The following is a 14,918-nucleotide window of genomic DNA, read 5'->3' as shown; positions in this document are numbered from 1 at the left end:
CTTCACATATTGTCTTTCACTGTCAACTAAAATAAATGCCTGGGGAAGACACCTACTTCAGATGAAATTTTCATTTGCAAAATGAGCAGGTGCAAGCAATTGGGGGGAAAAAAAGCCAGATTTTCCTAATGTAGCCAGCTTCCTGATCCTCTTCTTTTAAGGATCCCTGAATCTCTTGGTTTATTGTGTATGATCTGTTACCCATTCATAAAAAATTATTGTTATATCTGTTTGTATAGTAAAATATTACTTCCTTAAATTAATGAGAGCTATGTCCAGGTTCACAAATTTATTCTGCACAGAGCAGCAAATTATGGGATCAGTTTTCCTTGCATCTGAAATAAATATTAAAGAAAAATTGGCTGCCTCTGTAGGATTTAGGTCAACTTGGACACAACATACTGTCCTTAATTAGTTTGTATCTGTAGCTTATTAAACACTACAGTTTTTAATATATCATGGGCTCTGCTTTCAAGCCTAAAAGAGTAGTCTAGCAGAAATTATAATATTGGTCACAGGTCATTCACATAGATAAAGCCTCCTATAAAACTAGCATGGTGACTTCAAATAGGAAAAAAAATCCGAATGGTTGTTGGAGAGAGAGAGAGAATGTTCTACGGTTTTATGAACAAAACTGGGTTTCAAGAAATATTGATTCTGTTACTGACTCACCTGCACAACTGCTGTGTTATCTTGGTCAAGTTACTTAACCTCTGTAGCTTAGTTTCCTTGTCTATAAAATGGGAATATCTACCTTCCTCATGGGCCTGTTGTAAAGTATAACTTGTATTTAATGTTCATAAAGTGCTTGTATGGATGGTGCTATAATGTGCAAAGTATTAGTTGCTATCTTACTAGCAGCAAGTAGCTGTTGTGTTACTAAGGATGCAGGAGATGAAAATCTGAGATGTACAGAATATTGCAGTTGGGCAAAGGGGAGGATTTTTAAGGCACTGTCTCTCTGCTGATTTCACTTTGCTCTCTAGTTGCAGTACCATGCAGGGCTAGCGTCTGGCCTTTTGAATCAACAGTCTTTGAAACGTTCTGCCAACCAGATGGGAGTATCTGCAAAACGGAGACCAAAAGCCCAACCTACAACTCTTGTTTTACCACCTCAGTGAGTAGTGGAACATTTTTGAGAGAATTCTTATTGTGTGATGTTTTTTATTTTTAATTTAAAAAATTAACCTTGTAATATTAAGAGGCTTTTGCTGTGGGCTTGCTCTATAGAGGAGTGAGACCAGTAACTGGATGGGGACTATGGGTACCATGAAAACAATGAATTGCTGCCTGTCAGTCTCCCTGAAAGTTACTTTGGACTCTAACAACAAATCTGAATTATAGGAATTCTCCTTTCCAGATGGCCTTGAAAGTATTTTTGCAAGATCAGATTGACATTGAAGCAAGATTCTTCATTAACTGATCAGTGACTAGGAGATTTGAGTAGGTCTTTTCAGAAAGTCCTAAAAGACTGGAGCCAAAAAGTCTTTGGTGCTAGTACTTTCTTGTCAAATGCCTGTTCTCAGTCCATCTGTTCACCATATGTTAATTTTTCATTGGATTGAAACCTCCTTTACAGGTGACAAGCAATTAAGAGGACACCTAGAAAATGTTTAAGGACATAGACAACAGCACTCTAGGCAGTCTGTGTTGCAATGCCAGAAACACCGAGATACCCACAACTAGGCTTATAAATAAGTAAACTGTTTAAAATATTTAGTTATGTATAAGAAAAGTATTATATTAGGAAATTAAGTGTTAAGTGATTATTCAGGGTACTAACCATCCTTGTAGCTGGTAAAAATGGACTGCTGCCTTTCATGTAGAACAAGATCCACTGATGTATAAATACTGTATTGCATCTCTGTCACTGGAGTCTGTGGCACTGAGTCAGTGCTGGATCTAAAGGAAATCCAAGCTTTCTTAAGATAAAATGAAATGAGAGCAATCGGCAGAGTTTTCTCCTTGTATAGTAACTTTAAACAGCTAGTAATTCAAAAATCTATAAAGTGTTCTATCTTCTTACCAATATATCAATAGCAGGGTAGTTAAAAAGGCTGCTTTAGCAAAATTACATGATGTGGAGCCAAATATCACTCTGTTGTATCAGTGTTACTGCATTGACTTCGGACTGCGGTGGTAACTTGGGTAGACTTTGGTTGAATGTGATTATTTTTCTGGCAGAGGAGTTAAATTTATTTGGTAGAGAGAGACAAATTCCATTTTTAATTATGGTTCATGGGCTAGAGTGTTGTGTTGCCAATTCTCTCAATTTTATTCTGAGTCTGATGACGTTTGTTGTTTTTCCTCATAGCCCCAGCTTCTGAAATCCGATGATACGGGAAAATCTCAGCTTACTCTTTTTTTTTTTAACCTTTTTTATTTTCTTGGTTGCAGAGGGAAGCCTGAAAATGTGATCAGAGTATATAATGGGTTGAATAGAGCCTTAGTGTAGTAACTAAACTTGTTGTTACAGTCATATTATTGTTATTTGTTCAATACCTTATTGCCACGTTCAGCATCACTCAGTTGGAAAATATGCTCACCTTAAGGATCAGCTATATTTCTCTTCTCCTCCACCTCACTTTTTCCGCCCTCTTCCTTCATTAACTTTTCTATTCTCTCTCTTGTCACTGTTCTTGTGTCACTTCTTGTTTCTTCTTTCTGAATTTCCTTCCTGCATCAACTTCCAATTGCCACACTCTTACCCTTAGGCTTTACTCCTACTTCTACCCCATTCTGCCCCTAAAATAAGCAATGAAAAAATTAATGTTTACACTTTGTATTGTTAGGCTTCAGAATCAACATGCCAGTGAGGATTTTTTTTTTTTATATTGGTAGGCAGGGAAGTTCACCTCTTGCAGCCTGTCCGCAGACTCAGACTGTACTGCATCTGTCATACTTGATTCATGTTTGGAAGGTTTTCTTCTCAATCATGAGAACTAGAATTCCCCCTCCTCACCCCCCAATGGAAGCTGGGTATATGCAAATTCTAAATATTTCCCATGGACCACATAAATTCATCATGAGGGCTGGATCAGGCCCATCGTCTGGATGTCTAACTGCTTTGGCCAGTGGTGAGAACAGAATTGTGGCAAGTTTAAGAGGTGTCTGAATTGTTGGCAATTTGAAAGATACAGTTGTTTGAAAATGTGGCTGGCATAGTAATGTCACCCTGGGAACATCTCTTATTCAGATTCCTTCCTGCCTGTGATTAGTGATTCATGGCCAACAAAATAAATTGCAGCAGTTAAAGGATTATTGAGATAAAAGGGTACATTATTAATATTTTCCCGTTGGGGTGCGAACCTTTCCTCTGTGTTCTATCTTTCCAGGTGCTCAAATATTCTCAGGTTTTTGAGGTGGGGAGAGGGAAGCTTACTCAAATATGTTGCATGTTGGGAGATCAGTTGATGCCTCGGTTATTGTATGCATATTATATAACTACATGCTGTGGTGCTATTGCAGACAATCTCCAGTAATCCTGGTTTCTCTAATAGTGAACATATAATTGCGTTTCCGTGGATTAAGATAACTACATGTTGTGCTACATTAATTAATCAATATTTGATGTGCTTGTTCTGTCTGATATTTTTGTATTTGGCAGTTCATTGTTATGTTTAATGTGACATCTTATATCAAAGTATAAAAATGGTGTGACAAATGGATTACGTTGTCCCAATTGTGCTACAGTTTCATGGGTATAATGAGTTCTCCCTTCTCATTTTTCCTCATTCCTCATAACAGCAGAAGCAGCATGGGAAGAATCTTTAGCACAAACAAGATGTTTCCTTGAAAAGGCATTTTAGGAAGTGAAGAATTCTTCCCACCACTTTGCTATTATTTATGCCATGGAAATTCAGTTATCTTGTATCTGTTGTGTATTTGAACAAATAAGCATTTTTTTTTATTTTGACAAATATTCTTATTTCAGCAAAAATATTAAGTTGCAGGTCTTTAGTAGCATTGTCTTTAGGGATTCAGTAACACTTAAATGTTATTCAGAGCAGTAGCATTGCTTCAAATTTTCTTAATGCACGGGGAGATAAAACTAGCTTTGCACTTTCACCAAAAGGCCCATGTGCCAAACCATATTGTAAGCCATGGTCAGATCAAGGAAAACTGAACCAGTCTTCAGCTTATGTTGGAATCCATTTTTGATCAAAGTTGTAAGTGCCAGAACTTGATCACATGTATTATGACTGCAGTGAAAACCAGCTTGCTCTGGTGCTAGCCTGCCTTCCACAGATGATGAAATTCTTTGCACAAGCAGATACTCGAGGACCTTTAAAGCAAACGCTTAGAAGTGAAACTGGCTGTAGCTTGAAGGCAAGTGTAGGTCTTTCCCCGGTTTCAGCAAGACAATGACCTTCGCTTGGTGCCAGACTATAGGCAGTCTGGATTCCCGCAGAACTTTGTTGAAAACTCAAATGAGCAATTCCTGAGGGTGAGGACCAGATGTTTAATGAATTCAGGTACAATTCTATCCTGATGCAGTAATCTATGTCAGACAGAAGAGGAATGCCAGGAAACTACCACTCTACGGCTCAGGAAATAAGATGGATAATGACATGGATAAAGAATTTTCTGAAGGCCTTTCATGCTTGCAGTGTATCCCAAAGGCTAATTATATCCAATTAGTAGCAAATGGAGCAGTTACATTCCCTTGTGAAGCTGGCAATTCAAAACTTGAGTCTCCCAGATGTGGTGGCGCAGTGTGCTACAGCAAATCACAAATAGCCCAACTATTATAGGGTTTCTAAACTACTTTAGTAGGCTATATTTCAACCAGAACCTATTACCTGTGTTCTTTTGCCTAGCAACAGCATGTTTACTCAATAACCCCTTTGGTCTTTTAAATCCTTACACTTCTGAGCTGCAGACCAGAAAGGCTTCTGAATATGCCTCTCTAGTGCAGCTAAATGTAGCTGGTTAAAATATAGAATATTCCATTTATTTGAATAAATGTTCATTAGAAAACTGCCAATGGAAAGAAGTAGTAATCTAAAATATTTTTTCTTAGTGGAACAAACAATTGCAAGGAAAACAAACTTGGTAGATTTATTCATACTTTTTTACATGAGTTTGGGCTGGGATGGGTTAGTCTTAATTACTCTTGAAAGATGTACATATTGAAGCATCAGCATGACATATATATGGCTATAAATTTGGCTGTGGATGAGTATTGTAAGACGTTGAAGGTTTCTCATCTGTTTAAAAGGAGGAACAACCATGTATTTAGTGAAGCCATCATTTATTTCTTATGGGAAAGGCATGTGGTGTACAAACTATCAGGAATCCCTAAACTTAAAAGGCGGGCTACATACTCTATGAAGTGGCTTGTAAGTATTGCCAGTTGTTATTTGAGCGGTTGCAGATATGTATTCCATTCAAGTGTGTGAAATCCATTTTTCTAAATTCCAGGTAAGTACATTTTTTAAAAAAACTAGTCTGTCTCTTCCCTTCTGTTAAAGAAATGGCATCACTCTGGGCCCTTAATACAGTGCTAGTTGCTCTCATGGGTCTTCTGTTTGAGCCCTTGGTAACCTGCTCTCTGTCCTTTCTTTGCCAAAAGGCAGCTTTACTCATAGCCATAACTCCCTCAAGGAGGGTGAGAGAGTTGCAGACTCTCATGGCAGGACTTCCCTATACAGAATTTTTTAAAGATAAATATGGTGCTAAGGCAGCATCCAAAATTTATGTGAAAAGTGGTGTCACGGCTTCACCTTAACCAAACATATATTAACCTGTATTCTATCCTAAACTGCATTTGAGTACGGAGGAATAGCTCCATCATATACTGGATGTGAGATGATGTTTGGCGTTCTACTTAGAGAGGACTAAGCTGTTTAATCATTCCTCTCGACTGTGTCTCTTATGCAGAGCAAGTAAAGGGTTAGGCAGTTTCCATGCACACAGTCTTTAGGTGGATTACTTCCTACAGTACTGCAGCGTATGGAGTACCTCAGAGACTGGTAGCTCATTCAACTAGGGCCCAAGCCACTTTGGTTGTGTTCCTCAGTGTTGTTTCTATATTAGACATTTGCAGGGCAGCTATCTGGTCTTCAGTACATATTTTTACCAAGTATTAGGCAAACTTTGAGAAAGTGGTTTTACAATCATTCTTTAGTCTCTCAGCCCCACCTCCTCCAGTTACAGGTTTTGAATCACCTGAGTAGAATATACATCTGCAACAATGTGAAGAAGGAGAAAAATGTTTACTAACTGTACTGTAACTATTGCTGTTCAAGGTGTGGGTGAAGGTGCATATTCCACCCACTGTCCCCTTCTGCACTGGCATCATTAGCCCTGGATTCTGGTGTGAAGGAAGAGAGGTGGGTCAGGGAGGCACTGCCCTTATATAGCCATGGGAAGGTCTACGGGGCTGAAAGGCATGAATTTCACCTGGGCAGGTGCTGTTAAGCAGTTACCCAAGTTTGATGCGCTTGGTGTATGAACCCCTGAGTGGTATACACCTCTGCACCCAGATCTCAAAGAACAGTAATTATAGTGCAGGTAAATAACTGCTTTTGCTCTGCTATCGTTGAATCTTGACAAGAGCCTCTAGTGTTGTTTGCTTTCCAGTAGCAGATTTCTCTAGCAGTTAAGTGGGAGAGGAGGAGGAATGTTATGATGATGGTCCATCTCTCTCTTCTGATAGCAGAGATCTACAAAAGAACATGTCTAGTGATGTGCTTCTTTCTCCCCTCCTCAGTTCTAACAGGATTTCTCCTTTCCACTGAGGAGACACATTTGACTTAACAAACTTCTTGTCTTTCTCCTGCCTTCTGCTGAAGAAATAAGGACTTGATTTTCAGAGGTGCTGAACACCTTCAACTCCCATGAAGATAACAAGAAGTTAGATGCACTCAGCACCTTTTTAAAAACTAGAGTTGTGGTCCTGGTTTTCAAATTGAACAGGAAACAGTGACTCTTGTTCTAAGTTCTCTTGAAATTTAAAGTAATACTGGACATGGTTAATGTAATAACATATGTTGTATTATTTCTTTTGGCATTATATGTTGAAAGTAAATTTTCACTCATTAAATTGGCTCCAAGGATCCCTACTCCTGGAATCCACATGCCATAGCATGTGGAATTCAGTACTGCTGAAAGCAGTTAGTCTTAGGAAGGTGCTCCATGCCAATGCACAGCCCTGCTGAGAGCACAGCAGACACTCTGATGTGTTACTGTACAGCTGAGAAACAAGATCAGCATGAAACACTGTGATATGGTGAAGAGAGAACAGGGTAACCATAGTGAGCTCACTTTATTTATTCTTGGCATTATACTTGTTGGCAAACACAGGGTGGTCTATTAGTAGTAATGAGATTTTTTTAGGGGTATCAAATAAAGACTAGACCCAATAGTTTGTATAGCTTTATAGATAACTGAACTGGAGTATTGAAAAAAACACTCTTTCTTAGAACTGTTCCAGTATCTAAAGTTTAAATTATTCCCTAATACAATGGTTGAGATTCTCACCACTCTGGATGTTTAGGGTCTTCCATTATGACATTCATTGTATTGGGAAAATAGGTTTCTACTTGCTAAGAACTCTCTGGCTCGTGGTTCAATTGACAGAGAGGCCTGAGTATAAATGAGGAGTAAAGTTTTTTCTATGTGGTGGTTTTTTGGGGGGGGGTGTGATGCTTTTTTTTTGTTTTGCTTTTGGGCTTTTTACTTTCACTGGAATATAAATGTTTCCAATATATTTCCTAAACTGACAAAGAAAGCATCTGAACTAAGTGGGTGAAAGTTTCTCTGAATCTAAATTCAGGCCTTTAATCTACTTTCTGTGAAACAGGACCAGGAAAATGACTCCTTTATATAGAAAAGACATCTATAAAATTGTTCAAGAAATCTAACATGCACAACTGAAAGCCATGAAAATAGTTTCTTTAATCTTTGGTTTAAGTCAGGGAGTTGTAGGAGGAACATGGCCCAATGGGTTCTGCCAATCACACACTTTCTCACTCCTTAGCATTTTCTCCTTGTGAATGCATAACTGCAGCACTTTGTTACACACATTAATAGGAGAAGACACCTTTGTGTGGGCCCCTCCAACTAAGATGTCAATTGGGGGATGGAGGATCTAGAAACTCCTTCACTGCCTCTCCTCACTGGTTGAGGAGTTCATCTCTTTGGGGCCCTCTGCATGAAATTGAGCAATCAGCATTCAAATAGCAATATAAATGGTTTTGTAAGACACGAGAAATGGTTTGCCTACTGTATTTAGATTTGTTTTTCATAAACTAAACTGAGGCATTCCCATTTAGTTACAGAAAAATGACAATAAAACCTTGCATATCTTGGAAATCATTCATCTTTGATCACTCACTGGTCAGCCTGAGTCTTTTCTGTCTTGGAGATCTTCTTGGGAGTTCCCCATCTTTCACCCAACTGGTTATTTAAGCCCCTGTGTCCATGGCAAGTCTTAGGTGGTTTCTAAAGTTCATCATCATATCAGACAGTCCCCGTCCATATCCTGCCTTATCTTCAACTAATCCTTTCAAGGTAGCTGCATGGGAGAAAAAGGTCCTTTGATGATGATATAGCTTCCTTTCAAACACTAATTCACTGGTTTAGCAGACATCTCTTTTTCTAGGCTGAGAAAAATAAAATTACAGATATCCATAACTCAGTTTTTACCTTTCTTTGTTTCATATTACATGTCACTTATTGACATGCCATTTTCTCTTTAACAGTCAGTTTTTTTTACCAGTTTTAATTGTATTTACTTTTACTTTTTCACACAATGCACAATTAACCTGTGGAACTCATTGCCATGGGGTGTTGTGATAGCCAAAAGTATAACTGGGTTCAAAAAAGAATGAGATGAGTTCATGGAGGGTAGGTTTGTCAGTGGCTATTTGTCAAGATGGTCAGGGGTGAAATCCCATGCTTGGAGCAACCCGGAACCTCTGACTGCCAGACCTAGTGGTCGTCTGGGTTAGGGTGCCGCCAGTCCACTACCACTTTGTGCTGTCTGGTTTGATAGTACCATAGAATATTTAGAACAGCTAGTTTGCCTGTTTAATGGATCTGTACAAAGTATCTGCACTCACTCATGATCTTTTCTTATTCCATATATATTCTAACATTCTGTGTATTTCAAAAGCAGATTATTTTTTTAAATGAGTACAAAGAATGTCCAAACTGATAAACTTTCATAGGTTTTTAAGGCCAGAAGAGACCATCATGATCATGAAGTCTGACATTTTGCATTATACAGGCCATAAAATTACACCCAGTAGTTCCTGAACTGAGCTCAGTAACTTCAGATTCCCAGTTAATTGTGACAGCTAATTTATAAATCTTTGGGAAAAGGGACATTTATAATGGAAGTCCTTACATAATCCTAACTAATAGTATGAATGGTACTCCAACACTTATTACATCATTTTATAAAGAGCAGTCTGGTGTTTAGTCTCAAATTTAACTTTTGGAAAGGTTTCTCTTAAAACTATTAAAGACGGAAAGATCTAAAAATCTGTGGCAGCAGCTGTTGTTGGTTTTTTGGGAAAAGTCATCCAAAGTTCTTTGTGCAGTTCTAAAGTTCTGCTTTGCCCCTACTGTCAGGGCTGTATTAAGTGGCAATATTCATTAAATACCACAGAGATGATATGCAATAAAGAAATAATCCTCAGGCCAATGTCTATACTTCTCTCCAGAAGAGTTAAAGTTGAGAATGTAATTAAAGATTAAAACACTGTTTGCATTCTGGAACATGGAGATACCTTTTTGTACATGATGGGGAATTGCATTAATAAGGAAGAGATCAGTTTCCAATAACTTTCAATACTAGGAGCTCATTGAATATCCTCAGTCATATTTAAGTTTCTCACAGTATTCCTTTAGCTTTACTCTTGCAAGACAGTTCAACTGGAACTGTAAAAGGATATGTGCTGCTCCAGTTCAGTGACTCTCTTGCTTTCCTAAATTAATCTTTTTTTATATGAAAAAGATTAAAAGTTAGGTCCTTATAGTGCAGGACGGCAATGATTTACATGGAAAGGTTTAGTTACCTTTCAGTGTATAAATCTTGCACTATGTAGCTATGTCATTTACCTTAATATTTGGTGTCTTCATGAGTATGCATGGTTTGCATCATGTTAAACTTTTTTTCTCATTCTCTTTGGTAAACACACTAATTAACAACTAGATTTCCTTCAGATGGTTTTGAGTGGAGCTATTTTTGTGTAAGTTGCAGTGCAGTACTATAGGGTGAGGGCACACTTTTTATTAATAATTAATTGGCATGCTGATATTTGTGTATTCAAAAAATATTTATGCACCTTCGTGATAAATTCTGGAAACTATATTCCTAAACCACTCTGCAGAAGCCTGAATAGAAAGTGACTGACTGTAAACCTTTCTGTGCTGATTATTTGACTTCATCAACTTGTTAAATACCTTTTACTTTCACCAAGAGAGCTGTTACTAGCCAATGGGTTTGCACTGTTTCTATCCAGAGCATTACAATAAATAGTAATTCTGTTAAATATTTTTCACTTGCTTTGAAATAAGATCCACAAGTGCTTTGACAAATGGACTGAAATATTATCTAGTTTCACCGTGGCTTTTGTAAGTACCTAATTGTCTACACTAGCCATGTTAGAGCACGGCCACGGGACCACTGTGACGTGGGCAGTGTAGACATGCTTTATTGCTGAGGGAGAGCTCTCCCAGCGATTTAAAAAAAAATCAAACACCCCTAACGAGTGATGGTAGCTTTATCTCCTGGTGCTAAAGCGCTGTCTATACTGGTGCTTTTCAGAGCTAAAACTTTTGTCACTCGGGGTGTTTTTTCACACCCCTGAATGACAAAAGTTTTAGTGCTGATAGTGGCAGTGTAGACACAGCTTTAGTAACCTCTGCTGAAAGGCTGTTTTGAATTGGCATTGTAGGCTTTTACTGGGCTAGAGAAAGATCTGCCACTGGATGCACAGAGAGCAGAACTGTGAGTTTCAGATTTCGATGTGTCCACTAGACTTTCTAGTCGGTGGACATGTGTGTATGTGTGGAGTAGCCCCGTATATGTAACCTTTCTGGGGAAGAGGGGGCACGTGGAGGAAAAAAAAGTCAAGAATTTCAGACTTTCACAAAAATTTGTGTCCATGTGTATTTATGCTATAGTACATATGGCAAATGGAACAAGGGAATTTTCCTCACTGAATCATGCTTCACATCTACATATTTCAGTAGTCGGAAGGTAATATACATCTACTTAGTATATATTCATGTCATTGATTTCATATTTGTTAAATCTGGGAAATTATCAGTGGATTAGAGAGGTGGCCCTCTAAATTAGGGTTTTGTAATTAAATTGTAGTGGTTGAGTACTTCAGATTATTAAGCGAATCCAAGAATCACTTTTGAAAGTTATGTTTTATTTCTTTAAAGGAAAACCACAATATAACGATATGCTAACCCATGCTCAGAGAACAGTGAGTCACTAAGCAAATACTTCTAAAGTGTCTGAAATATAATAAAGAATAATTAACAAGCAGACAGCCACCATTCTGATAGTTTCATGAAGCAAATTAGAAATTAGGACTGACAATATTTGAATGCCATTAGCAACCACTGAAAATATGAGCATTTTAAGTTTTGAAGTAAATTCTATATTCTTTGGTCCTATCCTGTGAAATCAACTTTTTCAAATAGTTTTAGATAAGAGTTTTTAAACTTTTTCATAGAGCAGGACCACATCTTATTAGAAATATTGTCTTGGATAAATGTCTCCTTGTATTCCTGATTGCATGGATGTCATCTCCTCCTGTTCATAACCCCATAAACATCCCTTTTGGTGACTATAGCAATTGCTATATGTAAAAGTGATACTAGAAAAGTATTTCACTTCTCTTAGCTGCCTCTAGTGCAATAAGTATTTAATTTGTCCTTTCTGAAGATTTGTTCTACACTTTCTAATTCTTTAATCTCTGCTTTCTGTTTATTCTGTTCCCCTCAGCTGAAAACAATCCCTTATTCAGTGGCCTCACAGTGAATGTGTATCTGTCAACAGTCTATCGTACTTCTTGATGTGACTTTTTAAAATTATTATTTAAATAATGAAAATCAGAACCAGTCTAAATATTTTATATAAGTCCTTTGAGTTAATTGGTATTTATTACCAATCATTTATTTATTTATTTTATTACCAAATAATATTATTATTTCAGTGGGAAGAAAAAACAATTTTGTTTTGATCCATGAGGGATTTTAGTGGATTTGGTCTAATCCTTTCTGTATTACAGGTCTGATAGGTATGTTTCTTATTATCAGTTGCATAAGGGTATTTAACACACCACCACACAAAAAAAGGGGAGAAAAGCTCCACCTTAACTAATTACTTTTCAAAATTTGATTTCATAGTAGAGAAGAAGTAATCAGCTGTACTTCGTTTGTCATATAAAATGTCAGTGTTTTTGCTCCTTGGTTCAGACGCATCACATTTAACTCTGAAACCACACATGGCTTGTGCAACATAATTAGAGACATCTGAGAGATGGAAGGAAGTTTAGTTTTTTGATCTGAGACTGCTATGGTCATCGACTATCCCTTTTAAGTTAAGACTGTGTGTTAATTTTTGTTGCCAAGCCGAGCTTTGATTAGATGGCTATAACATGCTTTAAAGAACAGATGTGAAATAATAGAAAATAATGCGTTCCAGTTTTAAAATTTGCAAAACATTAAAAAATGTACAGTGAAAGGACCAGTTTTGCACTGGCTGGCATTGGACTCTGTAGGTATGTCTACACAGCTAAGAAAAACCCACATCTGGCCTGTGCCAGTCAACTCAGGCTCGCGGGCTCAGGTTATGGGGCTGTTTCATTGCTGTGTAGACTTCCTGGCTTCCCAGAGTTCTGAGGCTGGAAGCAATGAAACCGTCCTGTAGTCTGAGCCGAGCAAGCCTGAGTTAACTGGCACAGGCTAGCCATGGGTTTTTCTTTGCTGTGTAGACATACCGTGTGACCAAGTAAGTCTTCTCCATCACTGACCTCTGAGTTTAGGTATCATGTTTGTTACATTACACTCCATAACCTTTATAAAATTATGCTTATGATATGGATATGACATAACTGACATATACTTTATGCAAGATGGCTCATGTAAGATATCATTGGAAAGGATATGATTTACTGAATGTGATTATCCAATATGTATGCATGTATCATTTCTGTATCTAAAGTTAGGAATATGGACTATGTAACAATTACAACTGGGTGTGTATTGGGAAGACACCCATCAGACGACAGGCCGTCAGATTTGATGGGCCATTAGGAAGGAACAAGAAGACTGTGAAGATACTAATCTCTCTCCCTCCTGGGAGGCATCCTGGGACGAACTGTGACATTACTAAGGGCATGTCTTTGCTGGCAACGTTAAAGCGCTGCCCCGACAGCGCTTTAGTGTGTCTTTCATAGTCGCGGCAAAAAAGAAGAGCCGCCGCCAGCATGCCGCCGAAGACGGAGCAGGGAGAGCTGAGCCGCCGCCGAAGAATCAAAGGTCCAGGAGCGCTGCTGCCACCGTGCCGGCAGCGGTGCTCCTCCTGCTGCGCACCCCTAGGGATGGTCTTGCGCACCCCACTTTGCAGACCACTGGTCTACACTGGCACTTTACAACGTTGAAACTTGCAGCTCTCAGGGGGGTGTTTTTTCATACCCCCGAGTGAAAAAGTTGCAGCGCTGTGAAGTGCCAGTGTAGACCAGCCCTAAGTCAGGTGGTCTTGTCACCTGATAGTAAACATTACCTTGGACTTCTTGTAACTTTCCACTAAAAGGGGAGGGGGGGGGTCAAGTTTGGGAAACAAAGGATTCTTGCCTTATGTAAACCTTATTTAAGGGTGGGGAGGAAGGCAAACAGGGCTCTACTCTATGTCCTGTCTGCCCAAGAAGAATGACCGCTAGGGAAGGGAAGGAGGGAGTCCAGAGTGAGACAGATCCAGTCTGAAAAGAATATAACTAGAACTTTATGCTACAGAAACTTTGCAACCTGCCTAAAATAACATTTAGGGTAAGAAATTACATTGTGTAATCGTTGCTTAAGTATATTAAGCATAGCTTGCGTATTTTGTTTTATTTGCTCAGTAATCTGCTTTGTTCTGTCTGTTATCTCTATATTCATGTAAAATTCACCTTTTATAGTTTATAAACTTAATTCTTGTTTATAATATAATCCAGTTTGTGTAATTTGTAATTGGGTGGGTAAGAGGCTGTGCATACCTTCCTCCACATTGAGGGAGGAGGCAGATTTCATAATAAACCTTTGAGTCTGCACTCCAAGGGAGGTGGGCACCTGAGTGCTGAGGCAAGTCCCTTAAGCTGAGTTTTCCCAGAGCTGATCTGAATGTCTGTGTCATTCTGCAGTTAGGTGTGGCCCTGCCTGTGTGTGTGCTGGAGGAGGCTTAATTGCCTGGCTCAGCAAGACAGGTAAAAAGGGTGCCCATGCTAGCAGAACAGGCAGGCTCAGTGGTATCTCAGCACATCAGGTGGCATCTTAACGGGGTGCAACCCGTTACATTGTTATTGTCCAATCAAACCTAATTCTCATTGTTAATCCAGAAACCTGATAGTTCTGGCAAAAATTCTGTATGTATCAATCCACTTTTCATCTGAGATTTAGAGCCAAATTGTGGCTGGCCTTTACCTAAGGGAGAACTGGGAATGGGATAGCGGGGCAAGGAGCAGAGACCTCTTCTCTGTATGCTCTTTGGGATGCAATCTTCCCCCGTCCAAGGGGTTCAAGAGGGACAGCAAAGGGCTGGGAGGATATTGCATTACTTCAAGGGACACAATAAGAAATGCTCATCTCTGCAGTACAAGGAACTCAGATTAATTCTGCCTCCCTGACCTTTCCCAGGTGTAATGTGGAGCCAAAGCACCATGTACTCTGGACCATGTGCAATTTACTCA

The 14,918-nt window shown here is 38.8% G+C and overlaps 1 protein-coding gene across 1 annotated transcript in view; it reads left to right on the top strand.

Moving 5' to 3' along the window:
* Window positions 1-14,918, top strand: part of MED27 (mediator complex subunit 27) — a 178,613-nt gene that overhangs the window by 66,084 nt on the left and 97,611 nt on the right. The window contains exon 3 of the mRNA XM_084649743.1: window positions 987-1,117. Within this exon, the coding sequence (XP_084505869.1) occupies window positions 987-1,117 (131 nt within the window). The remainder of the gene's footprint in view (window positions 1-986; window positions 1,118-14,918) is intronic.

Source organism: Lepidochelys olivacea, assembly GCF_965140295.1.
Source record: "Lepidochelys olivacea isolate rLepOli2 genome assembly, chromosome: 16".
In the NCBI taxonomy this organism is placed as follows: Eukaryota; Metazoa; Chordata; order Testudines; family Cheloniidae; genus Lepidochelys; species Lepidochelys olivacea.
The sequence above is the reverse complement of the archived record's forward strand: the minus strand, read 5'-3'. Positions and strand labels throughout refer to the sequence as shown.